This window comes from Melanerpes formicivorus, unplaced genomic scaffold, assembly GCF_026170545.1.
Source record: "Melanerpes formicivorus ecotype bairdi unplaced genomic scaffold, bMelFor1.0.p_v2 SCAF_2, whole genome shotgun sequence".
Classification (NCBI taxonomy): Eukaryota; Metazoa; Chordata; class Aves; order Piciformes; family Picidae; genus Melanerpes; species Melanerpes formicivorus.
In genome coordinates, this window is record NW_027142354.1 from 42,115,609 (window position 1) to 42,136,012 (window position 20,404).

General features: G+C 44.1%; 1 protein-coding gene across 4 annotated transcripts in view; it reads left to right on the plus strand.

The window, feature by feature from the left end:
• The window catches only part of ACSL6 (acyl-CoA synthetase long chain family member 6), a 68,797-nt gene extending 48,572 nt beyond the window's left edge, over window positions 1-20,225 (plus strand). For all 4 annotated transcript variants that reach the window (XM_068158113.1, XM_068158122.1, XM_068158131.1 and 1 more), the window contains exons 13-21: window positions 1,656-1,790; window positions 4,601-4,696; window positions 5,345-5,417; window positions 8,158-8,246; window positions 8,801-8,917; window positions 9,132-9,275; window positions 10,471-10,572; window positions 11,845-11,916; window positions 15,021-20,225. In XM_068158113.1, coding sequence (XP_068014214.1) covers window positions 1,656-1,790; window positions 4,601-4,696; window positions 5,345-5,417; window positions 8,158-8,246; window positions 8,801-8,917; window positions 9,132-9,275; window positions 10,471-10,572; window positions 11,845-11,916; window positions 15,021-15,161 — 969 coding nt within the window. In that variant the 3' untranslated portion in view covers window positions 15,162-20,225. The remainder of the gene's footprint in view (window positions 1-1,655; window positions 1,791-4,600; window positions 4,697-5,344; window positions 5,418-8,157; window positions 8,247-8,800; window positions 8,918-9,131; window positions 9,276-10,470; window positions 10,573-11,844; window positions 11,917-15,020) is intronic.
• The last annotated feature ends 179 nt before the right edge of the window (window positions 20,226-20,404 follow it).

A 20,404-nucleotide genomic window follows, 5' to 3' on the forward strand; every position in this document is an offset into this window, starting at 1 on the left:
GTTGCTCAAGGCCTCATCCAGCCTGCCCTTGAACACCTCCAGGGAGGGGACATCCACAACCTCCCTGGGCATCCTGTTCCAGTGTCTCACCACCTCACTGGAAATAATTTCTTCCTAATCTCCAGCCTAAATCTTCCAGCTTCAATCCATTCCCTCTTGACCTATCACCACAAGCCCTTGCCAAATGTCCCTTTGTGGTGGGTCTTTCCTGAGTGGATTATCCTGCCTCACTGCAAACACATCCTTACCCTCTTGTAACTGATACAGCTGCTCCAATTCCTAAATCTAGATCATGTCCATTTACACAGATGGTAGATATGGCTTTTGCATCTTACTATGGAATCCCTCTGTATTAGTCTCTCACCCTATTCTCACTGGGGTTACTGGTGGCATTTCCAGACAGGAGGGATTTTTTTCATTACAGAGACGCCAGCCAAACCTGGATGCATTATGACTTTTTGTGCCCTTCAATCAATTTTGGAGCTTAAATCTCATTTTCTGAAGGCAATGGCAGATGAAAATCAGGAGCTGCAAAATGACTGTGAAGATTTAAACTGGAGCAGGGGAGATTTAGATGGGGCATTAGGAAGAGGTTCTTTACTATGAGGGTGGTTAGGCACTGGAAGAAGTTGTCCAGAAAGGTTGTGGATAGCTCATTCCTGGAAGTGTTTAAGACCAGGCTGGATGAGGGTTTGAGCAACCCGGGCTAGCAGGAGCTGTCACTGCCTATCACAAGGGGTTTGGAACTAGATGATCTTTAAGATCCCTTCCAACTAAAGCTATTCTGTGATTTAGGTAGTATAAATGTGTGGTGGCTGGCTTTTGGATCTAGAGATCTTTCAAACTAACTTTCAAACTGGTCTTGGAAGTTAAGACAGGCACATCTGGTCACCATGTTAAATCTGTTTGACCAGTTGGGAATATTTGTTCCTCAGAAGACTCATCCTCTGAAGAAGAGCTTAAGCACAAGCTACTGATTAAATTTTTCCCCAAGGTCAGGGATTCTGCTGCATCAGGAGGGATGGACACTGGTGGTTTCTGATTTGGGGAGATGTTGTTCATGCTGGTGCCTGATTGAGCTTAGATCAACTCAGCCCCATCACCTCATCACTGATATCTGCTCTAGGATTCAAGCTGCTCATTCCTAGTTGCTCAGGTTGCATAGAATTGTTTTGGTTGGAAAACACCTCTAAGGTCATGAAGTCCAACCATCAACCCAACACCACCATGGCCATTAAATCATGTCCCAAAGTACCATCTCTACACCTTTCTTGAACACCTCCAGGGATGGTGACTCCACCACCTCCCTGGGCAGCCTGCTCCAGTCCCTGACAACTCTTGAAGGAAAGGAAGTGTTCCTAATCTCCAACCTCAACCTCCCCTGGCACAATTTCAGGCCATTTTCTCTCATTCCATCACCTGATAGTAGGGAGAAGAGACCAATGCCTGTCTTACTGCAACCACTTTCCAGTGAGTTATAGAGAGCAATGAGGTCTCCCCTCAGCCTCCTCTTCTCCAAAAGAAGTCGTCTTTAACTGTCAGGCACCCACACCACACCTGGCCTCAGCAGCATGTGTAGCTGCGCTGGTGAGACCAGCTGTTGATGTTTTCTCTTTGCTGGGTGCCACACTGCCTCTCACCCCCTGCTCCTGCAGATCTTCAGCCAGGCAGACACATCCCTCAAGCGCTGGATTCTGGAATTTGCAGCGAGACGGAAAAAGGCTGAAGTTCGCAACGGGATCATCCGGAATGACAGTTTGTGGGATAAACTTTTCTTCAATAAAATACAGGTAAGCAATTGCAGAAGGGAGACTAAAGTCAGCTATCATTTCTTCTAGCAATGACTGGTTTTCCATAAAGTCAGTGTGCTTCACAGAATCCCAGCATGGTGGGGAAGGAAGGAACCTCTGGGTCCATCCAGTCCAACCTCCCTGCTAAGGTCACTCACAGCAGCTTGCCCAGGGTCACAATGTCCACGGGTTTGCAATCTCTCCAGAGAAGAGACAAAAATCAATAGAAATTGAAATGCAGCACAGATTGTTGCTTCACTAACTTTTGTGTTAACTTCTGCCACATTTATTTATTTATTTATTTATTTTTAAACACCATGAACAGCAATGATGGGAAGCCTGGAACCCCTCCCTCTGCTGTGAGGGCCAGGCTGAGAGACTTGGGCTTGTTCAGCCTGGAGAAGAGAAGGCTCCAGGAAGAGCTTCTGGTGGCCTTTTGGGGCTTAAAGGGGAGATCAGAAAGCTGGGGACAGAGCTTTCAGCAAGGCCTGTTGTGACAGGACAAGGGGTGGTGGTTTGAAGTCAAAGATGAAGATTTAGACTGGATGCAAGGAAGAAATGTTTTCCATTGAGGATGGTGAGACTCTGACTCCAGTTTGCCCAGAGAAGTGGTAGAACTCCCAGCCCTGGAACCATTCCAGGTGAGGTTTTTGGGACTGTGAGCAACCTGCTCTAGTTGCAGATGTCCCTGGTGATTGCAGGGTGGTTGGACTAGATGATCTTTAAAGGTCCCTTCTAACACAAACCATTCTGTGATTCTATGAAGCCGCCAGAATTTCAGTTCTGTTAGAGACAGATTTCCGGAGGGGAAGAGAGAAACACATGGCAGAGTGAGATGGCTTTTGTCACATTCCTACTTCAGCAGTGCTGAGAAATCACTGCTCAGCAGAACAGTCCCTGGTTTTGCAGTTCTCTGATACAGGCTGTGCCCTGAGGAGAAATGTGACTGTGTGGAGGCATATGCCAGGTGAAGGTGCCCAGAAACAGGACTGTAGCCTCTGACACCAGGGCTGCTGTCACCTCCTTCATTAGTTGTGTTTTCTGCCTTGTGGGGACTGAGCACCCATGGGCTTAATGGGTTTATGGGTTCTGCCTACTCATCCCAGTGACAGGCAGGGAACGGACTGCATCAACCTACTTCTGTCTCTGCCTGAGCATGAAATTCAGGAAGGTGTTGAGGAAAAGAGGAGTAACTCATCAAAGAGATGTTGCTCCAAAGTTAGCTGCAAATCCTCTGCAGATACAACTGGGTTTAGGGATGGGTTTCACCTGGGCAAGTTCAAAACTTGACAACAGGGAAATAAAAATAAGGGTGCAGAGAAAAATGCAGGTGTAAACTCTGGTAGAACAAGAGAGGGGAGAGGAATCAGAATGCCCTGCTGTGTGCCTTTCCATTAAAAAAATATATTGAACTGGCACTAAACCAAGTTTTGGGGGCTCTGTACTACTTCAGGAGGGCTCTGATTACTTGTTTGTTTGTTGTTTTGGGGAGGGGGTTTATAATTGGATAACTTCTCTGGAGACCTGCCACTTTATTTTTAACTAAAGAAACTGACTGTACTTTGTCTCTGTGGATTAGTTGTGTCCTCAGTATGCCAAGGCAGCAGAGTTCAGGCAGCACAGAGGGGAGCGCAGACACGAGGCAGGGCAGGCTGCATATTGATTCAGGAGCTGGCGAGACTGCAGGGCTCAAACAGGAGCTGCTTTCTTTTCTGCTGTCTTTTCTTTTTTTTCTTTATTTTTTTTCCCTTTTAGAATAAGAACAAGGAAATTAAGGGAGAAAGTAGTAAAAGGCAACACAGGAATTGATGTAATAACCTCCAGAAATATTTGAAGGTCATCTGCCCTAAAGAAGGGCCAGTGTTGTTTAGATGGCTTGGCAGCCACGTCATTAAAACCCACAATGTGTAAATGCAGGGGGAAAAAAGACCGGAGGGGGAGAGTCTGGGTTTTACCCAACAGTTTCCCAGAGTTAGATGTGTTTCCCGAAGGCCAGGGCTGCCTCTCTGCAGGACTTCAGCCAGCCCAGGCGAAGGTAGCCACAGCAGTCAAGCCAAAGCTGCACATGCTCCAAAAGGTGTGGGAATTTCACCTTCATACATCAAAAGGTTTTTAACTTGGGCACTAGTTCTACCTTTTGTGATTTAGCTGACATTTGATCCCTACTGGAGAGAGTCTAGTGCAGGCTACAAAGATGCTGAGGGTCTGGTGCATCTCTGTGAGGAGGAAAGGCTGAGAGCCCTGGGGCTGTTGAGCCTGGAGAAGAGCAGCACCAGAGGGGATCTGATCAATGCTCAGAAGGAGCTAAAGGGTGGGGGGCAAGAAAATGGAGACAGACACTTATCAGTGGTGCCCAGTGACAGGGCAATGGGCACAAACTGGAGGCCAGGAGGATCCACCTGAACAGGAGGAGAAACCTTTGGTGTGAGGGTGCTGGAGCTCTGGAGCAGGCTACCCAGAGAGGTTGTGGAATCTCCTTCCCGGGGGAGATTCCGAAGCTACCTGGCCATTGTGATCCTGGGCAAGCTGCTGTGGGTGCCTCTGCTTTAACAGGGGGGATTGGACTGGATGATTTTCAGAGGTCCCTTCCAACCTCCCCCATGCTGGGATTCTACGATTCACAGCCAGTTCATATTTCTGTAGCACAGCTGCATCTGTTCTAGAGAGAGCATTTTGTGCACTCTCAGTGCCAGCAATACTTGGGACAGTGCTCATTTTGCCACCTGCAGTAACTTGTGCTGCTTTCCTCTCTCTTTGCCACCTGCAGTAACTTGTGCTGCTCTCCTCTCTCTTCTCCTGCTGTCACACAGGCCAGTCTTGGGGGCTGTGTTCGCATGATAGTGACGGGTGCTGCCCCTGCATCTCCCACCGTCCTGGGCTTCCTCCGCGCCGCCCTCGGATGCCAGGTGGGCTCACGTGGCTCTTTGGAGGTGTTCATCTGCTGCCAGCTTGGAAACACTGCATGTCAGAAAGGAGATGGGTTAGGACCTCACGACTGCCACAACAACAGCCACAGGGTTTGGGGCAGAGCCAGCGTCCTGGTGTCCCTGGAGCTCTGGAGCTGCAGTGGGAACGACCTTGAGAAGGGAGCAGCAGGAAGTTGCAAAAAACCCCAAAGACTCCATCCTAGCACTTCATTGAGTGTGTGCAATGAAATGTGCTTGGGCACATGCTAGGAACATCACTACACAACTTTAATTCTGTACATAAATAGAGAAAGAGAATGTTCAGATAGTTGAACCCACTTACGATGTCCACTGTGTTATTTCTCTTCCTCTAGGAAGCCCAGGGGAACTAAAAGGCTTCATTCATGAGCCTAAAATGAGAGGATAAAAGAAATACTTTCTAAGCATTCCACAAAAATGCCTCTTTTCCCCACTAATAAATTAATCTTGTAGAGTAATGTATTTCTTGTCTCAAAAGCTAAGTGCTGATCTTGTCTGCTCATTATTTTCAGCTCTACAGAGCCAAATCCACAGGAGGCAGATCTTAGAATGTTGTTGGGTACTAGGTAAGCCATCAACGCTGATTAAAGATATCTCTTTCTTTGTCAGGTTTATGAAGGTTATGGCCAAACAGAATGCACAGCTGGCTGCACCTTCACCACCCCAGGTGACTGGACATCAGGTAATCAATTCTCTTCCACTATCTAATTTGGAACATCTGTCTGATGAGGAAAGGCTGAAAGAGCTGGGGCTGTTTAGCCTGGAGAAGCAAAGATGTAGAGGAGATGTTATTAATGTTTATAAATATCTGCAGGGTGGGTGTCAAGAAGGAGGGGCCAGGCTTTTTTTCTGTGGTGTCCTGTGACAGGACAAGGGACAATAGATACAAACTGGAACCAAGGAAGTTCCACCTCAACATGAGGAAAAACTTCTTTACTGTGAGAGTGCTGGAGCTGCAGAACAGGCTGCCTAGAGAGGCTGTGGAGTTTCCTTCTCTAGAGACATTCAAGACTCATCCAGATGTGTTCCTGTGTGACCTGCCCTGGGTGATCCTGCTTTGGCAGAAGGGTTGGACTAGATCGTCTCCAGAGGTTCCTTCCAATCCTCACCATTCTATGATTAGGAAGAATTTCTTTTCTGCAAGAGTGGTCAGGCATTGCAACAGACTGCCCAGGGAGGTGGTGGAGTCACCATCCCTGGAGGTGTTCAAGAAACAAGTAGATGTGGCATTTTGGGACATGGTTTAGTGGTCATGGAGGTATTGGGTAGAAGGTTGGACTTGATGATCTTAGAGAGTTTTTTCCAACCTTAATGATTCTATCTCCAACAAGAAAATAAAGGCAGATTTCTCTAGAAAATAGTGGAGGGTTACATCCCAGAGTGTTATGCAGCATTCATCAATCTGTGAATACTTTTCAGGAAATTTAATGTTGTTTAAAGTCTCACTAGTCCAGAATAAATAAGCAGGGATCAGCTGTTAGGCACATTTGCCCTGGAGAGATTTGGAATTGTCCCTTGAGCTGTTGTTCATGATACTCTGTGCTCCTGGTGCTGTGAGTCCTCTCCACAGCACTGGAGCTGAATTTAAATGGATGTTAGTTAAAAAGAAAGGCTGAAAAGATGGATCTATTCATGTACTTCATGAGCAAACCCAGGCATCAATCACAGACCCACTCAATACTTTATTTATTTCAGGGTTTAAAAACTGATCTTGAGCTAAAAAATCATCACTAAGAAAGACTGAGATAACCCATACAAGTGCTGTGGCTTAATTTCTTCTTAATATAATTAGTCAATATTTATTAAAATGTTTTTCAATCAGTTTCATCCTCATTTAACTGGATACTGGATAGTAGTAATCTTGGACACTGGGTGTTAATTGTCCTGGCCAGTTAAACATTTCCTTCTTTCCAACCCACATGTTCAGTGGCTGGAGAAGAGCACATGCTTTCTTCTCCCAGCACAAGTGGCCATCTGTTTGTTTTTCTCCAAACCAGAACCAGCCCCTTGCAGATGCTGGTGTGTGCTGGGGCTTGCTGCCCCCTAGGTCCATGCCCTGGACAGCATTAAGCAAAGTGCCACCCACGTGGCATCATCCTCATCTTCCGTGAGCTTTGATCAGGTCCCTTTGTCAGATGAGATTTCAGCCCATGAGAAAGCTACAAAGTTTGTGAACCACAAGTGTAGGGTGCTGCACCTGGGGAGGAATAACCCTCTGCACCAGCACAGATGAGGGGTTCACTTGCTTGAAAGCAGTTCTGTGGAGAAGGACCTGGGAGTCATGGTGGATGACAGGTTCACCATGAGCTACCAATGTGCCTTTATGACCGAGAAGACCAATGGTGTCCTAGGGTGCATTAGAAGAGTGTGGCCAGCAGGTCAAGGGAGGTTCTCTTCCCCCTCTACTCCACCCTAGTGAGGCCGCAGCTGGAGTACTGGGGCCAGTTCTAGGCTCCCCAGTTCAAGAGAGACAGAACTGCTGGAGAGACTCCAGGGAAGGCTATAGAGATGCTGAGGAGCCTGGAGCATCTCTGTGAGGAGGAAAAGCTGAGAGCCCTGGGGCTGTTCATACTGGAGAAGAGCAGCCTGAGAGGGAATTTGATCAATGCTCAGCAAGAGCTACAGGATAGGGAGAAAGGGGCTGGGGCCAGATGTTTCAGAGGTACCCAGTGACAGGACAAGAGGCAATGTGAACAAACTGGAGGCCAGGAAGTTCCAACTGAACAGGAGGAGAAACTTCTTTGCTGTGAGGGTGCTGGAGCCCTGGAGCAGGCTGTCCAGAGAATTGTGGATTCTCCTTGTCTGGAGTGATTCCAAACCCCCCTGGCCATTGTGACCTTGGGCAAGCTGCTGTGGGTGCTCTGCTTTACCAGGGAGGTTGGACTGGATGATCTCCTGAGGTCCTGAGGCCTCTGTGATGCAGAGCTGGTCCTTCTCTTTGAGCCTGTCTGTTCTAGTGGCTCTTTCTGGGGGACGTGGGACTGTTTTGCACATCTGAGTGCTCTGACAGTGCCTGTGGGCTGCAGCAGATACTGTCCTCACTTCATCTTTGAAAAAACTTATAGGGGTTGGGGGGATTATGCTCAACATGATGTTCCTGCAGTTGAAATTCCCAGGTGATTTAAACAACAGAGGTTGCTTTTAGAATGAATTAAGCTTTAAAAAGGGTTTAGTCTATTACAGGTAAGAGAGGCACAGTCTGTACTAGGGCATGTTTGAAAACAGGGTTTATACCCAAACAAGAGCTTTGGGTATTTAATTGTAATAGCTCAAAACCTTAAATGAAGACATTAATTCTGCACACAGACACAGCTCCTGCAAGAACATGCCCTGTGCCTACACCTGTGCAAGCAACTGATAATAAAATGCTAATTCTTGTTTATAGGAGAGATAAGAAGTGACTTGATAACTTTGATTTCCAGGTCATGTAGGAGCCCCTTTGCCCTGTAACTTAATCAGATTGAAGGATGTGGAAGAGCTGAATTATTTTGCTTCCAAAGGAGAAGGAGAGGTAGCAAATCACATTTTTATATCAAATTCTCACTGTACTAAGTAGTTATGTAGTCATAGAAGTATTTTAGCTCTGTGAGGTGCATGGTTGCAGATGTCTTCTGTATTCCCATCAAGAAATAAAATGTCAGTTCAGCAAGAGAGCAGCAAAGCTTTAATTAAAAAGGGGCTGTGGCAGTACTTTCAGCCTGATTACTTTAACAGCCAAGACTGAATGAATGAGTTCAGCTAAGATGAACTGAATTGCTATGATTTCTATATTGCACATAAAGGAAGCTCATTGAAATGAGGCTGGGTTTGAGAACTGCAAGCTGAGTGCAAATCAACATTGCAATCTCTTCTTTCAGATTTCCTTCAGCTTGGGGGGGAAAAAAAACAACAAAAGGAAAATTATCCGTAGGTAATTTTACACAGCACCATTTATTTTAGTTTCACAGAGCACAGCCATTAAATAAACCTTGAAAATCTCTCAGGTTTAGTGAAGTGCTGTTTAGCTTGGTAGTGTTTGCAGCAGGCTAATCCAATAATTGATCAGCCCCTCTGCCTGTTTTGCAGATATGCGTGAAAGGACCAAACGTTTTCAAAGGTTATCTGAAAGATGAAGAGAAGACAAAGGAAGCACTGGACCAGGAGGGCTGGCTTCACACTGGAGACATTGGGAAATGGTTACCTGTGCGTATTGTGTTAGCCTCTCTAAGTTGTCAACTGCTGGTCTGAAATTCCCAAGCAGAGCTCTCTTGACAAAGGATTAAGCTTGGATTTTTCAGGACAAGCTTGACGTAGCAGAGAGGCATTTTCTGGCAATGCTGTGTTAAAAGCAGACTGCTGACCGAGCCTCTGTGGTTAACTAACTTCTGTGGGAACTCTCGTTTCTCTCCCCTGACAGAATGGCACTCTTAAAATCATTGATCGGAAAAAGCATATATTTAAACTTGCTCAGGGAGAATATATCGCACCAGAGAAGATAGAGAACATCTACATCCGCAGTGACCCCGTGGCCCAGATCTATGTCCATGGAGACAGCCTGCAGGTAAAATCTGGGGTTTAGGAAAATCTTTCTCCTTTGTGAACAGAAAACGGAGAGCTGGGTGTGAGGGAGGGGAAAGTGGGAGTGGGTCACCCAACCGTTGTGCCCTGATGCCTCCCTTCTGCTCTGGAGCTGGCTGTCAGCCACACAGGAGCTGAGCTGCTGTGTGACCTTAAGCAGCTTGGAGGATGTTTTGGCTAAAGATCAAGGCTTTACATTTGTTTCAGTGTCACCTCTGGTTCTCTAACACTCTCCTTTGCCATGTTGCCTGTGCTAAGCCAGAAGAAGGCAAAATCACTGGTGCTCCACAACCACTGCCTATGCATTTTGACCAGTGTTGTCCTGGCTTTGCCTTGCCCCTCTCCACAAATTACAGCCCTGCTCTCTCTTTGCAGCTGTGCGTGTGGTGAAGATGTTTAATTCACACCTTGATGCAAACATGTACAGCTTCTGAAACCATTGCAGATCATCCCTCTGCACCCACAGACCACAAATATGAGGCTTCCTTTGGTATCAGTTTTCCTGAGACTCACAGGCCCATGTGCTGCTTGTGTCTGGCACTGGAACAGGCTGCCCAGGGGAGGTGGTGGCAAGACCATCCCTGGAGGTGTTCAAAAACTGTGTGGCTCCTGGGGACATTGTTTTATGGCCATGGTGGTCTTAGTTTGACAGTGGGACTTGATGATCTCAGAGGTCTTTTCCAACCAAAAAAATTCTGTGATTCTATGATTCTGTGTTATGGGCTCTGTTCTGCTCTGGCTTATGCCTGTGGAATAAAAAGCATGATGGAATCACAGAACCAAAGAACTGTTGAGGTTGGAAGAGACCTTTGAGATCAAGTACAACTGCATACCTAAAGCTCAATCCCACCACTACTGCTGAGCCACCACCTCTAAACCACATCCCTCAGCACCACATAAAGGTGAAGAAAGGAATTTAATTACTGTCCAGAGCACAAACTTAACCAAAGGTGCTCAGATTGTTGGCAAATGCAAGAGCACTCACAGAAAACCATTTTATCGGTGGAAAAGGCACAGACACCAATATACACCTCACTGAGGTGAGCAAGTTATTGGCCTAATTGAGCAAGAAGTGATGAACACATACTAAATGCAACCAGTTTGTATGTTCACTTCAGTGTAGGGTCTTGAATGTTGTTCAGCCTTTGCCTGCAGCTCTCCTTGTCCTTCTCCTACAGGCTTTTCTGGTGGGAATCGTGGTGCCTGATTCTGAAGTTATGCCAGGCTGGGCAAAGAAAAGAGGGTTTGATGGAACATATGCAGAGCTCTGTAAAAATAAGGTTTGTCTTTCTATCTGTCTACAGGGCAGATTGTTCCTTCCCTGTAGCATAACCTAGTTAAGAGCTGGTGTCTATGACTCATGATATCAGCAGCAGGAATTATTTCCTCACTGAAAACGAAGCAGGATTGATCTGGACCCAGCAATGTGTGCTGGGCTGGCACAGAATTCTGCAGACTCCTGCAAAGGCATGTCTGGCAGTGACCACCAATATGGAAACAGGAGAGGTGGTGTTTGGTTAGAGGTCTTAAATAAGGATCCCAGTCTTGTTTCCATGTGCTTTCTGATACTGAGTAACCAAGTTGGATCACAGCAGTGAGTATTGACGCAGCTCAGTCATTCCACTGGTGTCTGTGCTAGTTCTGCATCTTAACCTGGCAGATGATTGAAAGATCATGAATTCAAGCATCTATGCCATGTAATGTTTGACAGTATAACCTTGCTTTTCACTCTGAGGAAAGGGTTAACATCATCATACCTATGTTGTATGCTTGGATATGTCTTTATTGTTTATTTAATTAGTGTCATTTATGTAATGATGATGATACCAAACTGAGAGGAGTGACTGACACCCTCTCAGGTTGTGCTGCCATTCAGCCAGACCTGGACATCCTGGAGAGTTGGGTAGAGGGCAACCTTATAAAGTTCAACCAGGGCAAGTGTAGGGTCCTGTACCTGGGGAGGAATCACCCCCTGCACCAGGACAGGTGTGGAGGTGACCTGCTGGAAAGCAGCTTTGTGGAGAAGGACCTGGGAGTGCAGGGGGATTAGTTCATCATGAGCCAGCAATGTGCCTTCTTGGCCAAGGCCAGTGGCCTCCTGGGGTGCATTAGACAAGTGTGGCCAGCAGGTCAAGGAAGGTTATCCTTCCCCTCTACTCTGTCCTAGTGAGGCCACATCTGGAGTATTGTGTTCAATTCTGGGCTCCCCAGTTCAAAAGAGACATGGAGGTGCTGGAAAGAGTCCATTGGAGGCTACAAAGATGCTGAAGGACCTGGAGCATCTCTGTGAGGAGGAAAGGCTGAGAGACCTGGGGCTGTTTATCCTGGAGAAGAGCAGCCTCAGAGGGGATCTGAGCAATGCTCAGCAAGAGATAAAGGGTGGGAGGATGGGACTAGACTTCTTTCAGTGGTACCTAGTGACAGGAAAAGGCATACCCAACCCTCACCGTGCTGGGATTCTGTGACTGTGGAATAGAACATTTGCTAATTCTTTATTAACTACCAGAGAGACACCTGACCTTTACATGAGGACTTTGTGTGTTTGAACCCAGGAGCTGCAGCAAGTGATAATGGAAGACATGGTACGGTTGGGTAAGGAGAGCGGACTTCACTCCTTTGAGCAGGTAAGCTGAACCAAGGAACACCTAATTCAGTGTGATCAGACAAGCAATCTGTCCACTTGCATCAAATGGGGATTTGTCAGGGCTTGGTGTGTCACTCCAGATCCTTGTTGCTGTTGCACAGAGACTTTTGTCTGTGCTGTCTGCTGTTTTGGACAGAGACTTTTAGTGGACGTGTTGCTGTGTGATTTACCCCAGGTGATCCTGCTCTAGCAGGGGGTGTGGATAAATGATCTTCAGAGGTCCATACCAACTACTACCATTCTATACTTTAGTGATTGTTGGCATATAAATATTTGTTCCTTTGAAAAATTCACAGGCTATGATTCTCCCTTCAACTCCTGCTTGAAATGTAAATGAAATGTAGTGAAAGTTTTGGGTGAGGAGGCAAAAATCTAATCCAGAGACATGGATAATCTCCAGACTGACAACCAGAGGTCAAAGTAAATATCTGTAGGACTCTGATGCTTCTGCCACAGAAAGCGCTCTTAAGAAACTAGGTCACTAATTACCATTCTTGTAACTGACCTAGGAAATGCTGCTGGTCGATTTATTTTCAGCCTCCGTGCTAAATATTTCCTTGTGCTTCTGTAAATATTTCTGCAACAGAACTGCAAGCACTCCAGGAGACATCTGAAATCAACCATGGATCATATTATATCAATAAATACTATCTATAAAATATATCTGCTATATAATAATGTATACTATATATATATTATGTATATATTACAGGTTGGCCTTGATGATCTTTGAGGTCTTTTCGAACCTTATTGATTCTATGATTCTATATAGCATTAAAAACACAGAAAAACCCCAAAAAAGACTAATTGACACATATTGAAGTGTCAAATGCTTATTTCTGTTACACTAATGCTCTTAATTATCACATATAATTAGCAAGGACCTCTCTGCTTTTGTTCAGACTGCTTCTGGGTGGTCATTCTAATGAGTAATTCACCACATCTGAGTGCAGCAGCAGCAACATTAAACAGAACTTTGTTATTCTTCTTTTGTCAGTTCCACATGCAAATAAAATGGAAAAGCAACAAGAAATCAATTACAAAATTCAATTCAATATCAAGTCTGGTTTGCAATGAACTTAATTCTAGGTGTTGAAGAAACCTGTGGCTCTGGCACATTGGGACATGGTTTAATGACCACGGCAGTGTTGGGTTGAAGGTTGGACTCGATGATCTTGGAGGTCTCTTCCAACTGAAACAACGATTATGTTTTCTAATTGTCTAAGTCTGTTGTGCTATGAAATAACTTCAAGTAATCTATTCTACCAATTAATAAATGATAATGTAGTGAGGAAAGCCTTGCTGTCTAGAAATTAAAAATAAATGTTTAACATTTTGAAACCAGAGGGCTTAAAAATTCAGCCTCTGTTGCAATATGTGATCTTAAACCCAGACTTTGAGCCAGATATTATGGCCAAGGTTGTGGTGAGACAGGTTTATACAATCATACAATCACAGAATTGTTGTGGATGGAAAAGACCCTTAAGATCATCGAGTCTAACTGTCAACCTAACACCACCACGGCCATTAAACCATATCCCCTAAGTACCACAGCTACACATTTCTTGAACACCTCCAGGAATGGTGACTCCACTTCCCTGGGCAGCCTTTCCAATCCTTGACCACTCTTGCAGCAAAGAAATTGTTCCCAATCTCCAAGCTAAACTTCCCCTGGCACAATTTCAGGCCATTTCCTCTCATACTACCACCTGATAATAAGAAGAGACCAACTCCCACCTCACTCCAACCTCCTTTCAGGGAGCTGTACAGAGCAATGAGCTCTCCCCACAACCTACTCTTCTCCAGGCTAAACATACCCAAGTCCCTCTGCCACTCCTCAACAGCCCTGTTCTCCAGACCCTTCACCAGCTTTGTTGCCCTTCTCTGGACCTGCTCCAGCAACTCAATACAAGATGCACTGTACATGGAATCATTATCATCCTTGTCTCTGGCATGGAAATGACAACTTTGGCATCTCTAACCAACAATTTTTCCACTGTAAATCAGTGCAACAAGTTGTGGAGGCATTAACCCCACAAACACTGATTTTGTGAAGGACATCACTGGTGAAGGAACTGGGCCACAGTGCTTGCAGGGGAAAGTTGAATCACATACCTACTGGAAATTTAAAAACAGATCATCAGTCTATATTCCTGCAACTCCCAGTCTAACAAAATGCAAACCAGTCTGGCTTGGGGAATCACAAAAGCAGCAGATGGTGGGGAATTTTGTCTTAAATGGGTGGCCTATGACCAATCACCCAGCTGCTTTCTGCTTTCTCCAACACCGGTACTCTCATAAAGGCACTGGAAGGCAAAGCTCTCTCCCATCTGTGCTGCTAGGCTCCCTGCTGTGCTCGGAGACAGCACTGCTAACAACAGCAGCCTTCACAATCCTGTTTGTCTGGGCTGAATGATTTGCTTTCACTTTAATTAGCTTATAAAACATCACCAGTCCTTTAGAGATGATCATCCTTGTGTCTGCAAAGCTTCATGATAGTTTTGCAAGACCAAATTCGTGCTGCTTACATTTGCAGCTAGGTTAAGATGATGTTTTTAGGACGTCCCCCTTGCCCTCCCTCCCTTCCTCCCTTAGCATTTCAACCTCGTGAGACAGCAGTTGCAGTATCACATATGGTGACACTGTCCCCTGTGCCCTGCCTCACTGTCTTCTGGCCTTGGTTTCACAGGGAAAAGAGGTTTATGTGCTCATTCTCTCTGTGCTGGCTGCTGGAGCAGCATGGACACAGGAAAACCAGCAAGAGAGCAGGGGATGGTGAAGGATGGTGAAGTTATTTAGTGGCACCTTAGAAAACTTGCGCAGGTGATAAAAATCCTGGGGAAACAGCCTCAAGTGGAGGAGGTAGATGTGGTGCTGAGGGACATGATTTGGTGGCAGACTTAGCAGTGCTGGGTTAATCGTTGGGGTCTATAATCTTAAAGGTCTTTTCCAAGCTAAACCATTCTGAGGATCCCCTGGGCTACAGACAGAGCCAGAGGTAACTGCAGCAAGGTCTATTTAAGAAGTTATGCTTATTGAGTGTAGTGTGATTTTTACTACCAATATGTCCCTTTTCTCTTTTAGGTCAAAGCCATTTACATTCACTCTGATATGTTCTCGGTACAAAATGGTTTGTTGACACCAACATTAAAGGCTAAGAGACCAGAACTAAGAGATTACTTCAAAAAGCAAATAGAAGAGCTATATTCAAGCATCTCCATCTGAAACAACAGGAAGAATGTGTTGAACAACGGACTTTGTAGCAATATTAGAATAACACTGCAAAATACAGAGCCAGAATGACACAGCAGGAATGGAGAAACATGTGAATTCAACATCTGAGCCTTTCATTTTTCATCACTAACTATAATTTTCCTTCCTCTTTATTCTTTTTTTATTCCACCAGGTGTCACAGAGTTCATCTTTGACTCAGTACACAATTAGGGCACTACTAAAAATGATGCTAAGTTGTGACAAAATAAGACAGAAATTTCAACCTGTGACCAAGAAAATTATGGAAGCATACCTAATTACTAGCTCCCAGCATTTCTAATTTCAATAGGGACAGTTGCAGGTATGTCTGTTGATATTTGATTGTATATAACCTAATCCATGAGGAACTAAAATTGTGGATAATTCAGTAATGTGGTCTACCTCAAACAATCAGTGACTGATGGTGAAAATCTCTTTTCCCTGATCTGGAACTTCAAGCTGGATATTGGTTTATATATTAAGTGATAGGGTTTTGGGGTTTTTTTAATACATTTTCTGGGACATGAATGTCATTGATTTAATTTAATCATTAATGACCTAACAACTTGATGATCTTAAAGGTCTTTCCCAACCGAAACCATTCTAGGGTTCTGTAACTGGAGTAGAAGTAGGAATGGATCTCCCACTACTTGTACTTAAGAGACTCTATTAGGATATTACATCTAATGGATTAATATCACCTTGAAATGACAAGAACAGGTTAGGAAGCAATAGGATAGAATTCCCTTTATTTCCTTTTCATCCCTACCTAATTTATACATGGAATGCTGGTTTTACATTAGGGCTTCCTTCAGCACTCATGGACATCTGAACTACTCAAACTGAGGTGGTGGCAGGAGCACTGCTGGCTCTGTGGTGGCTTTTTGTGGGAGTTTACATTAAACCATAGGCTCCCAGTCCCTAATTTATTACTTTACATGCTGCTAATACTGTGTAGTCCAGTTGGACTAACTCCCTTTCAGAAACAGTGCTGAAAAAATGGAGCACAAGGGACAAGCTGTAATTCTGAATGGGGCTTAGAAAAGCAGATTTGGTTTGGGAGGAAGGCCAGCCTGAGGTGCAACACCAGAAGACATCTTTTGGCTGACCATGGAAGGGAATGAAGTACTGCTCCAAAAAGTGCACAAAATTGGGCAAATGGCTGTGTTAGCCAGGCTGTTGTAAGGTGTCATGGTGTGGTAAAACGTTGGATGTGATGTAGAAAGGTCTGCTGAGAAAATGCCTGTGTTTGGACATGTGGAAGCTTCAGTTCCCTATCATCACTTCCAGTGGTGCTTTGGAGTAAACAAGAAGTTGGGCTGAATGAAGCCTGAGATTTCACAGCCAGCTGCAGCCATGAGAAAAGGGATAAATCCCACGTGGGAAAGGAATAGACTGAAGAGCTCTCTCCTGATACAAAGCATGGTACAAGACTATGAGCAAACTGTAATGTTGAGTCACTTGAATACTTGGACTGTCGGTGGCTTCCTTATGCTGAACAGGGTCCTACGTATCTATGTGTGTTTTAATAACTGCTGTTTGTTGTACCAGTGCATACCAGCATGGAGCTGTGCCTGCTAGATCCTTGCTAGGACACTGAAAGCACACTGATTTTTCTCTCTTAAACTGGAGTCCACTGTAGACTGTGAAGCTAAAAGTTGAAATTTTTCATTGCACCCATCTCTTCTTTACCCTCTGAAGCTCCATTGCGTGCTTGAAGGTGAATCAGTGAGTTAGTGAAGACTGATTTATTGCAGTGATTTCAGAACAAAATGATGCAACGGAAACTGCATCCGCTAACGTAATCCCGCTATAAAGAACATGACAATTTGATTTATCAAGTGTCCAAGTCTGAAGCCCTCTTTGCTCCCTCATGTGCTCCTCATGTGATTCCGCTCCAATGACTCACATCAGCCCCAGGAGAGGAGAAATACCACTACTGTGAGCTGATGCTTTCCTACATTCATGTACAGCAAAGGCATCCCTTGGGAAGTGGAGTCTGCCACATCTTACAGAGGATGGGAATTACTGTGCAAACTTTAGATCAAGTCATCAAGGACTTGCATCTCTACAGGGTCTAGTCCACCTTCTTTTTGTATCAGCCAAGAGACAGTCACTGCATATGCATGTGTCAATGCTATGAAGGATTGGTACAATTTCCTGGTTTAATGTGAAATGCCTAAAATAAAATTAACTAGTCATCTAAATAAGAACAGAGAAGCTGTTTTCCACTGAGCTTTTTCTATCACATGAATTTAATTTACTTCTTTCCTAAGATAATTTCAGTTTACCAGACGTTTCTAGGTAATATAATTCCCCACTTTGTGTAAGTATGAGTTTGTTTATGATTTAGCTGGCTGGTATTTTTACGTACTTAATGTGGAGTAATCTACCTGTATTCTTCTAATTCTTATCCCGTGTGATTTCTGACCTAGGTGATCCTGCTTTGGCAGGAGGCTTGGACTCAGTGATCTTGGGAGGTACCTTCCAATCCCTAACATTCTATGATTTTAGGGTTCTTTTAGTATTTGATGCAAAATGTCAGATGCACTAGAGCCAAAGACATGAACACCGACGAATCAGAAAGAGAAAATCCAGACTTGGCCACAGTAGGACAATGCAAAATGGGGGAGAAATTGTGTAGTCACACCAAAAGTGTGAATACTTTCAGAACCTGAGCAAAGCTGTAAGAATAAACTAAAAGCTCTCTTCAATCCTTTCTTGTGTAATCAGATTTTTCCCCTGCAGGGTCACGCTCACCACAATCATGACAATGTTGTGAGAGGTTAAAACTTGAGAAGAACAAATGTGAAATGCGTGAGCTTGGCACAAACACTCTTTGAATTCCAGGAATACTTCTTCTGCATTGAGCTGTCTTAAACTGAAATGTTTCCTGTGACCATCATGGAAAAATCCCCAGGGCTGTCCCATAACCAGTTGTGGGGCTTTTTCCCCCCCTCAAGATAACTAATTACAACAATTATTTCTAATATTCATCTTACTGAAAGAGTTGAGGCTCAAGTGCTGTTGCACGTGGCAACACAGTTCTCTGAGAGCCCTGTTCACCGTGGCTTTGGGATGATTGGTTTTAACTCATCACTGTCATCGATGGATTCAGTCTACAATTAATGAATGAAAACAAATACAGACTGTGCTTCTGACAGCACAATCCCAGTCTGCCAAGCCTGGTGGAATGGGTGCTGGCCAGAGTTGGGCTCCCAGGATGGGGCTGTTACTCAATGTATGTAATGTAAAAGCACCATCACCTTGAGCAGCCAAGTGAGAGCAGGTAATTCTGCATCCAAAGGCTCACACTGTGGTCATGACTTATGGGCTGAGACACTCTGTTCTCACACATTAAATATCAGAGGTTGTTCCTGGGTTTGTGGCATCACTGGAAGACTCTTCAGTGGTCGTATATAAAATCCAGAATAAAATAGTATTTTTTTTTTCCTAGGAAGAGGAATATTGCTTAGTTCTGTATTTTGAATGTTTTATTTGCTCAATATATTGCACAGAGAAAATTCTGTCCTGCCACAGAAATGGTCAAAGACGCACACGAGTGTGAGCAGAAACCACACCAGAGAGTCCCAACCCTGTCTTGGTAGGAAATCCACATCATAATTCTGTCCTGAAAGGCACATTTGCAGGGTAAAATGCTTGATGCACATGAGGCAAGAGAGAGATACGGTGGGTTGTTTATCAACAACAGTACTATTTTACAACCTGTCCTCGCTGTTAGTAAGTCTAGAATCAGCATCAGTAATGTCCAGTGTCATCTTTTATTTTGCCATGAATATGAATTCTTGCACATAACAGAAGAAAAATTAACCTGGTTTAATCTTACTGGAATGAAACAAATTAATTATAGGATTCTTCTGGTTTTTTTTTTTTAATGTGTTAAAAGCACAAACTGGTGACCTATTTGTAAATAAACTGCTACAAGATGAATGTAAACTGGGAAAGAACATACTATTTTTGCATGGTAAAAGATTACTTAAAGACCTCCTGATGCCTTACAGAGAATTTGGAGAAGCATTTTATTTAGAGGCAATTCTACCTGCATACTTTTTGTATCGTTAGCTCACTTTGGGTTTGTCTGCTGGGAAAAAAACAACAAAACAAAGTAAAATAAAAATCAGAATTAGGTATTTGTTTCTTCTTGGAATTAACATTCCTCAGTAATTTGCACATTCAGTGGTTTCTACACCAGCTTTACTCCTGTTAAGTCATGAAGCTGAGGCTGTTCACTTTGGAGAAGTCTGGATGCTTGTAGTCTGGGAGGGGAAAAAAGTTTCAGCTCCCTGGAATTGTTCCAAAATAAAATGTTTTCTGAGGCATCTAGAGCCCCTTTAAGCCCTTCATTTCAGCTTTTTGTTATGTATTATAGCAAAGTAGGAGCAGCAAACAAATGAAGCATTTTGGTCTGTGTTGCCTATTTTCAGCTGAAGGTGAAGGGGTTAAAAGAGAACATGCGTTCGTATAAAAAGACACAACCCCCAATAAATTAACTGTAATTAAGGATTGTGGGGTTTGGTATATCAGCAGGTATATCAAAAAGTCATCTACAGAAACTTTTGTAAATAAGACAAATGGTCCCATTTCGCAAAGCTGCTCCTAGGACTTTTCTCGTGGGCTGACCTCCAATCAAAGCTCGCTCCTACAAGCTGCTGTTACTCCAGCACTCTGTCCTCACAGTCGGGATGAAGCCGTTCAGGATGTGTGCCTCTGGTAAACAATAAAAAGAGCAAACACATAACATAACAACTAAAGGAATAGTGGAAGCTGAGATTAATTTTAGCAATCTTCTATGAGACAAACAAAAGAGCGATTGCAAAGTTCTCTGAAGACGCTGCAGTCTTTCTGTAAAGGTCTCCTTTTGTTGTTTTTTTTTTGTTAATTTAATTTTATTTTAAATCAGTAATACCATAACCAAATGTATCTGCTTGTTTAATATGAATTGACAACTGGGAATGCATAGTATTTTTTCAGACTATGTGTCTTAAGACAATAAAGTTTAAAAGCGTTCCGTCTCCATTTCCCGGTCTTTGCGTGTGCTTGCATCTCTCCCTCCACTTGGGTGAACATGCAGTGATGAAAAAGAATTGTCATTTATCATTATTTGTCCTGCTAATGAAGTAATGAGTTTCCTCTGCCCTACAAACTCAAGCTGAAACATAAAGGCTGGAGGTGAGGAGAAAGTTCTTCACTGAGTT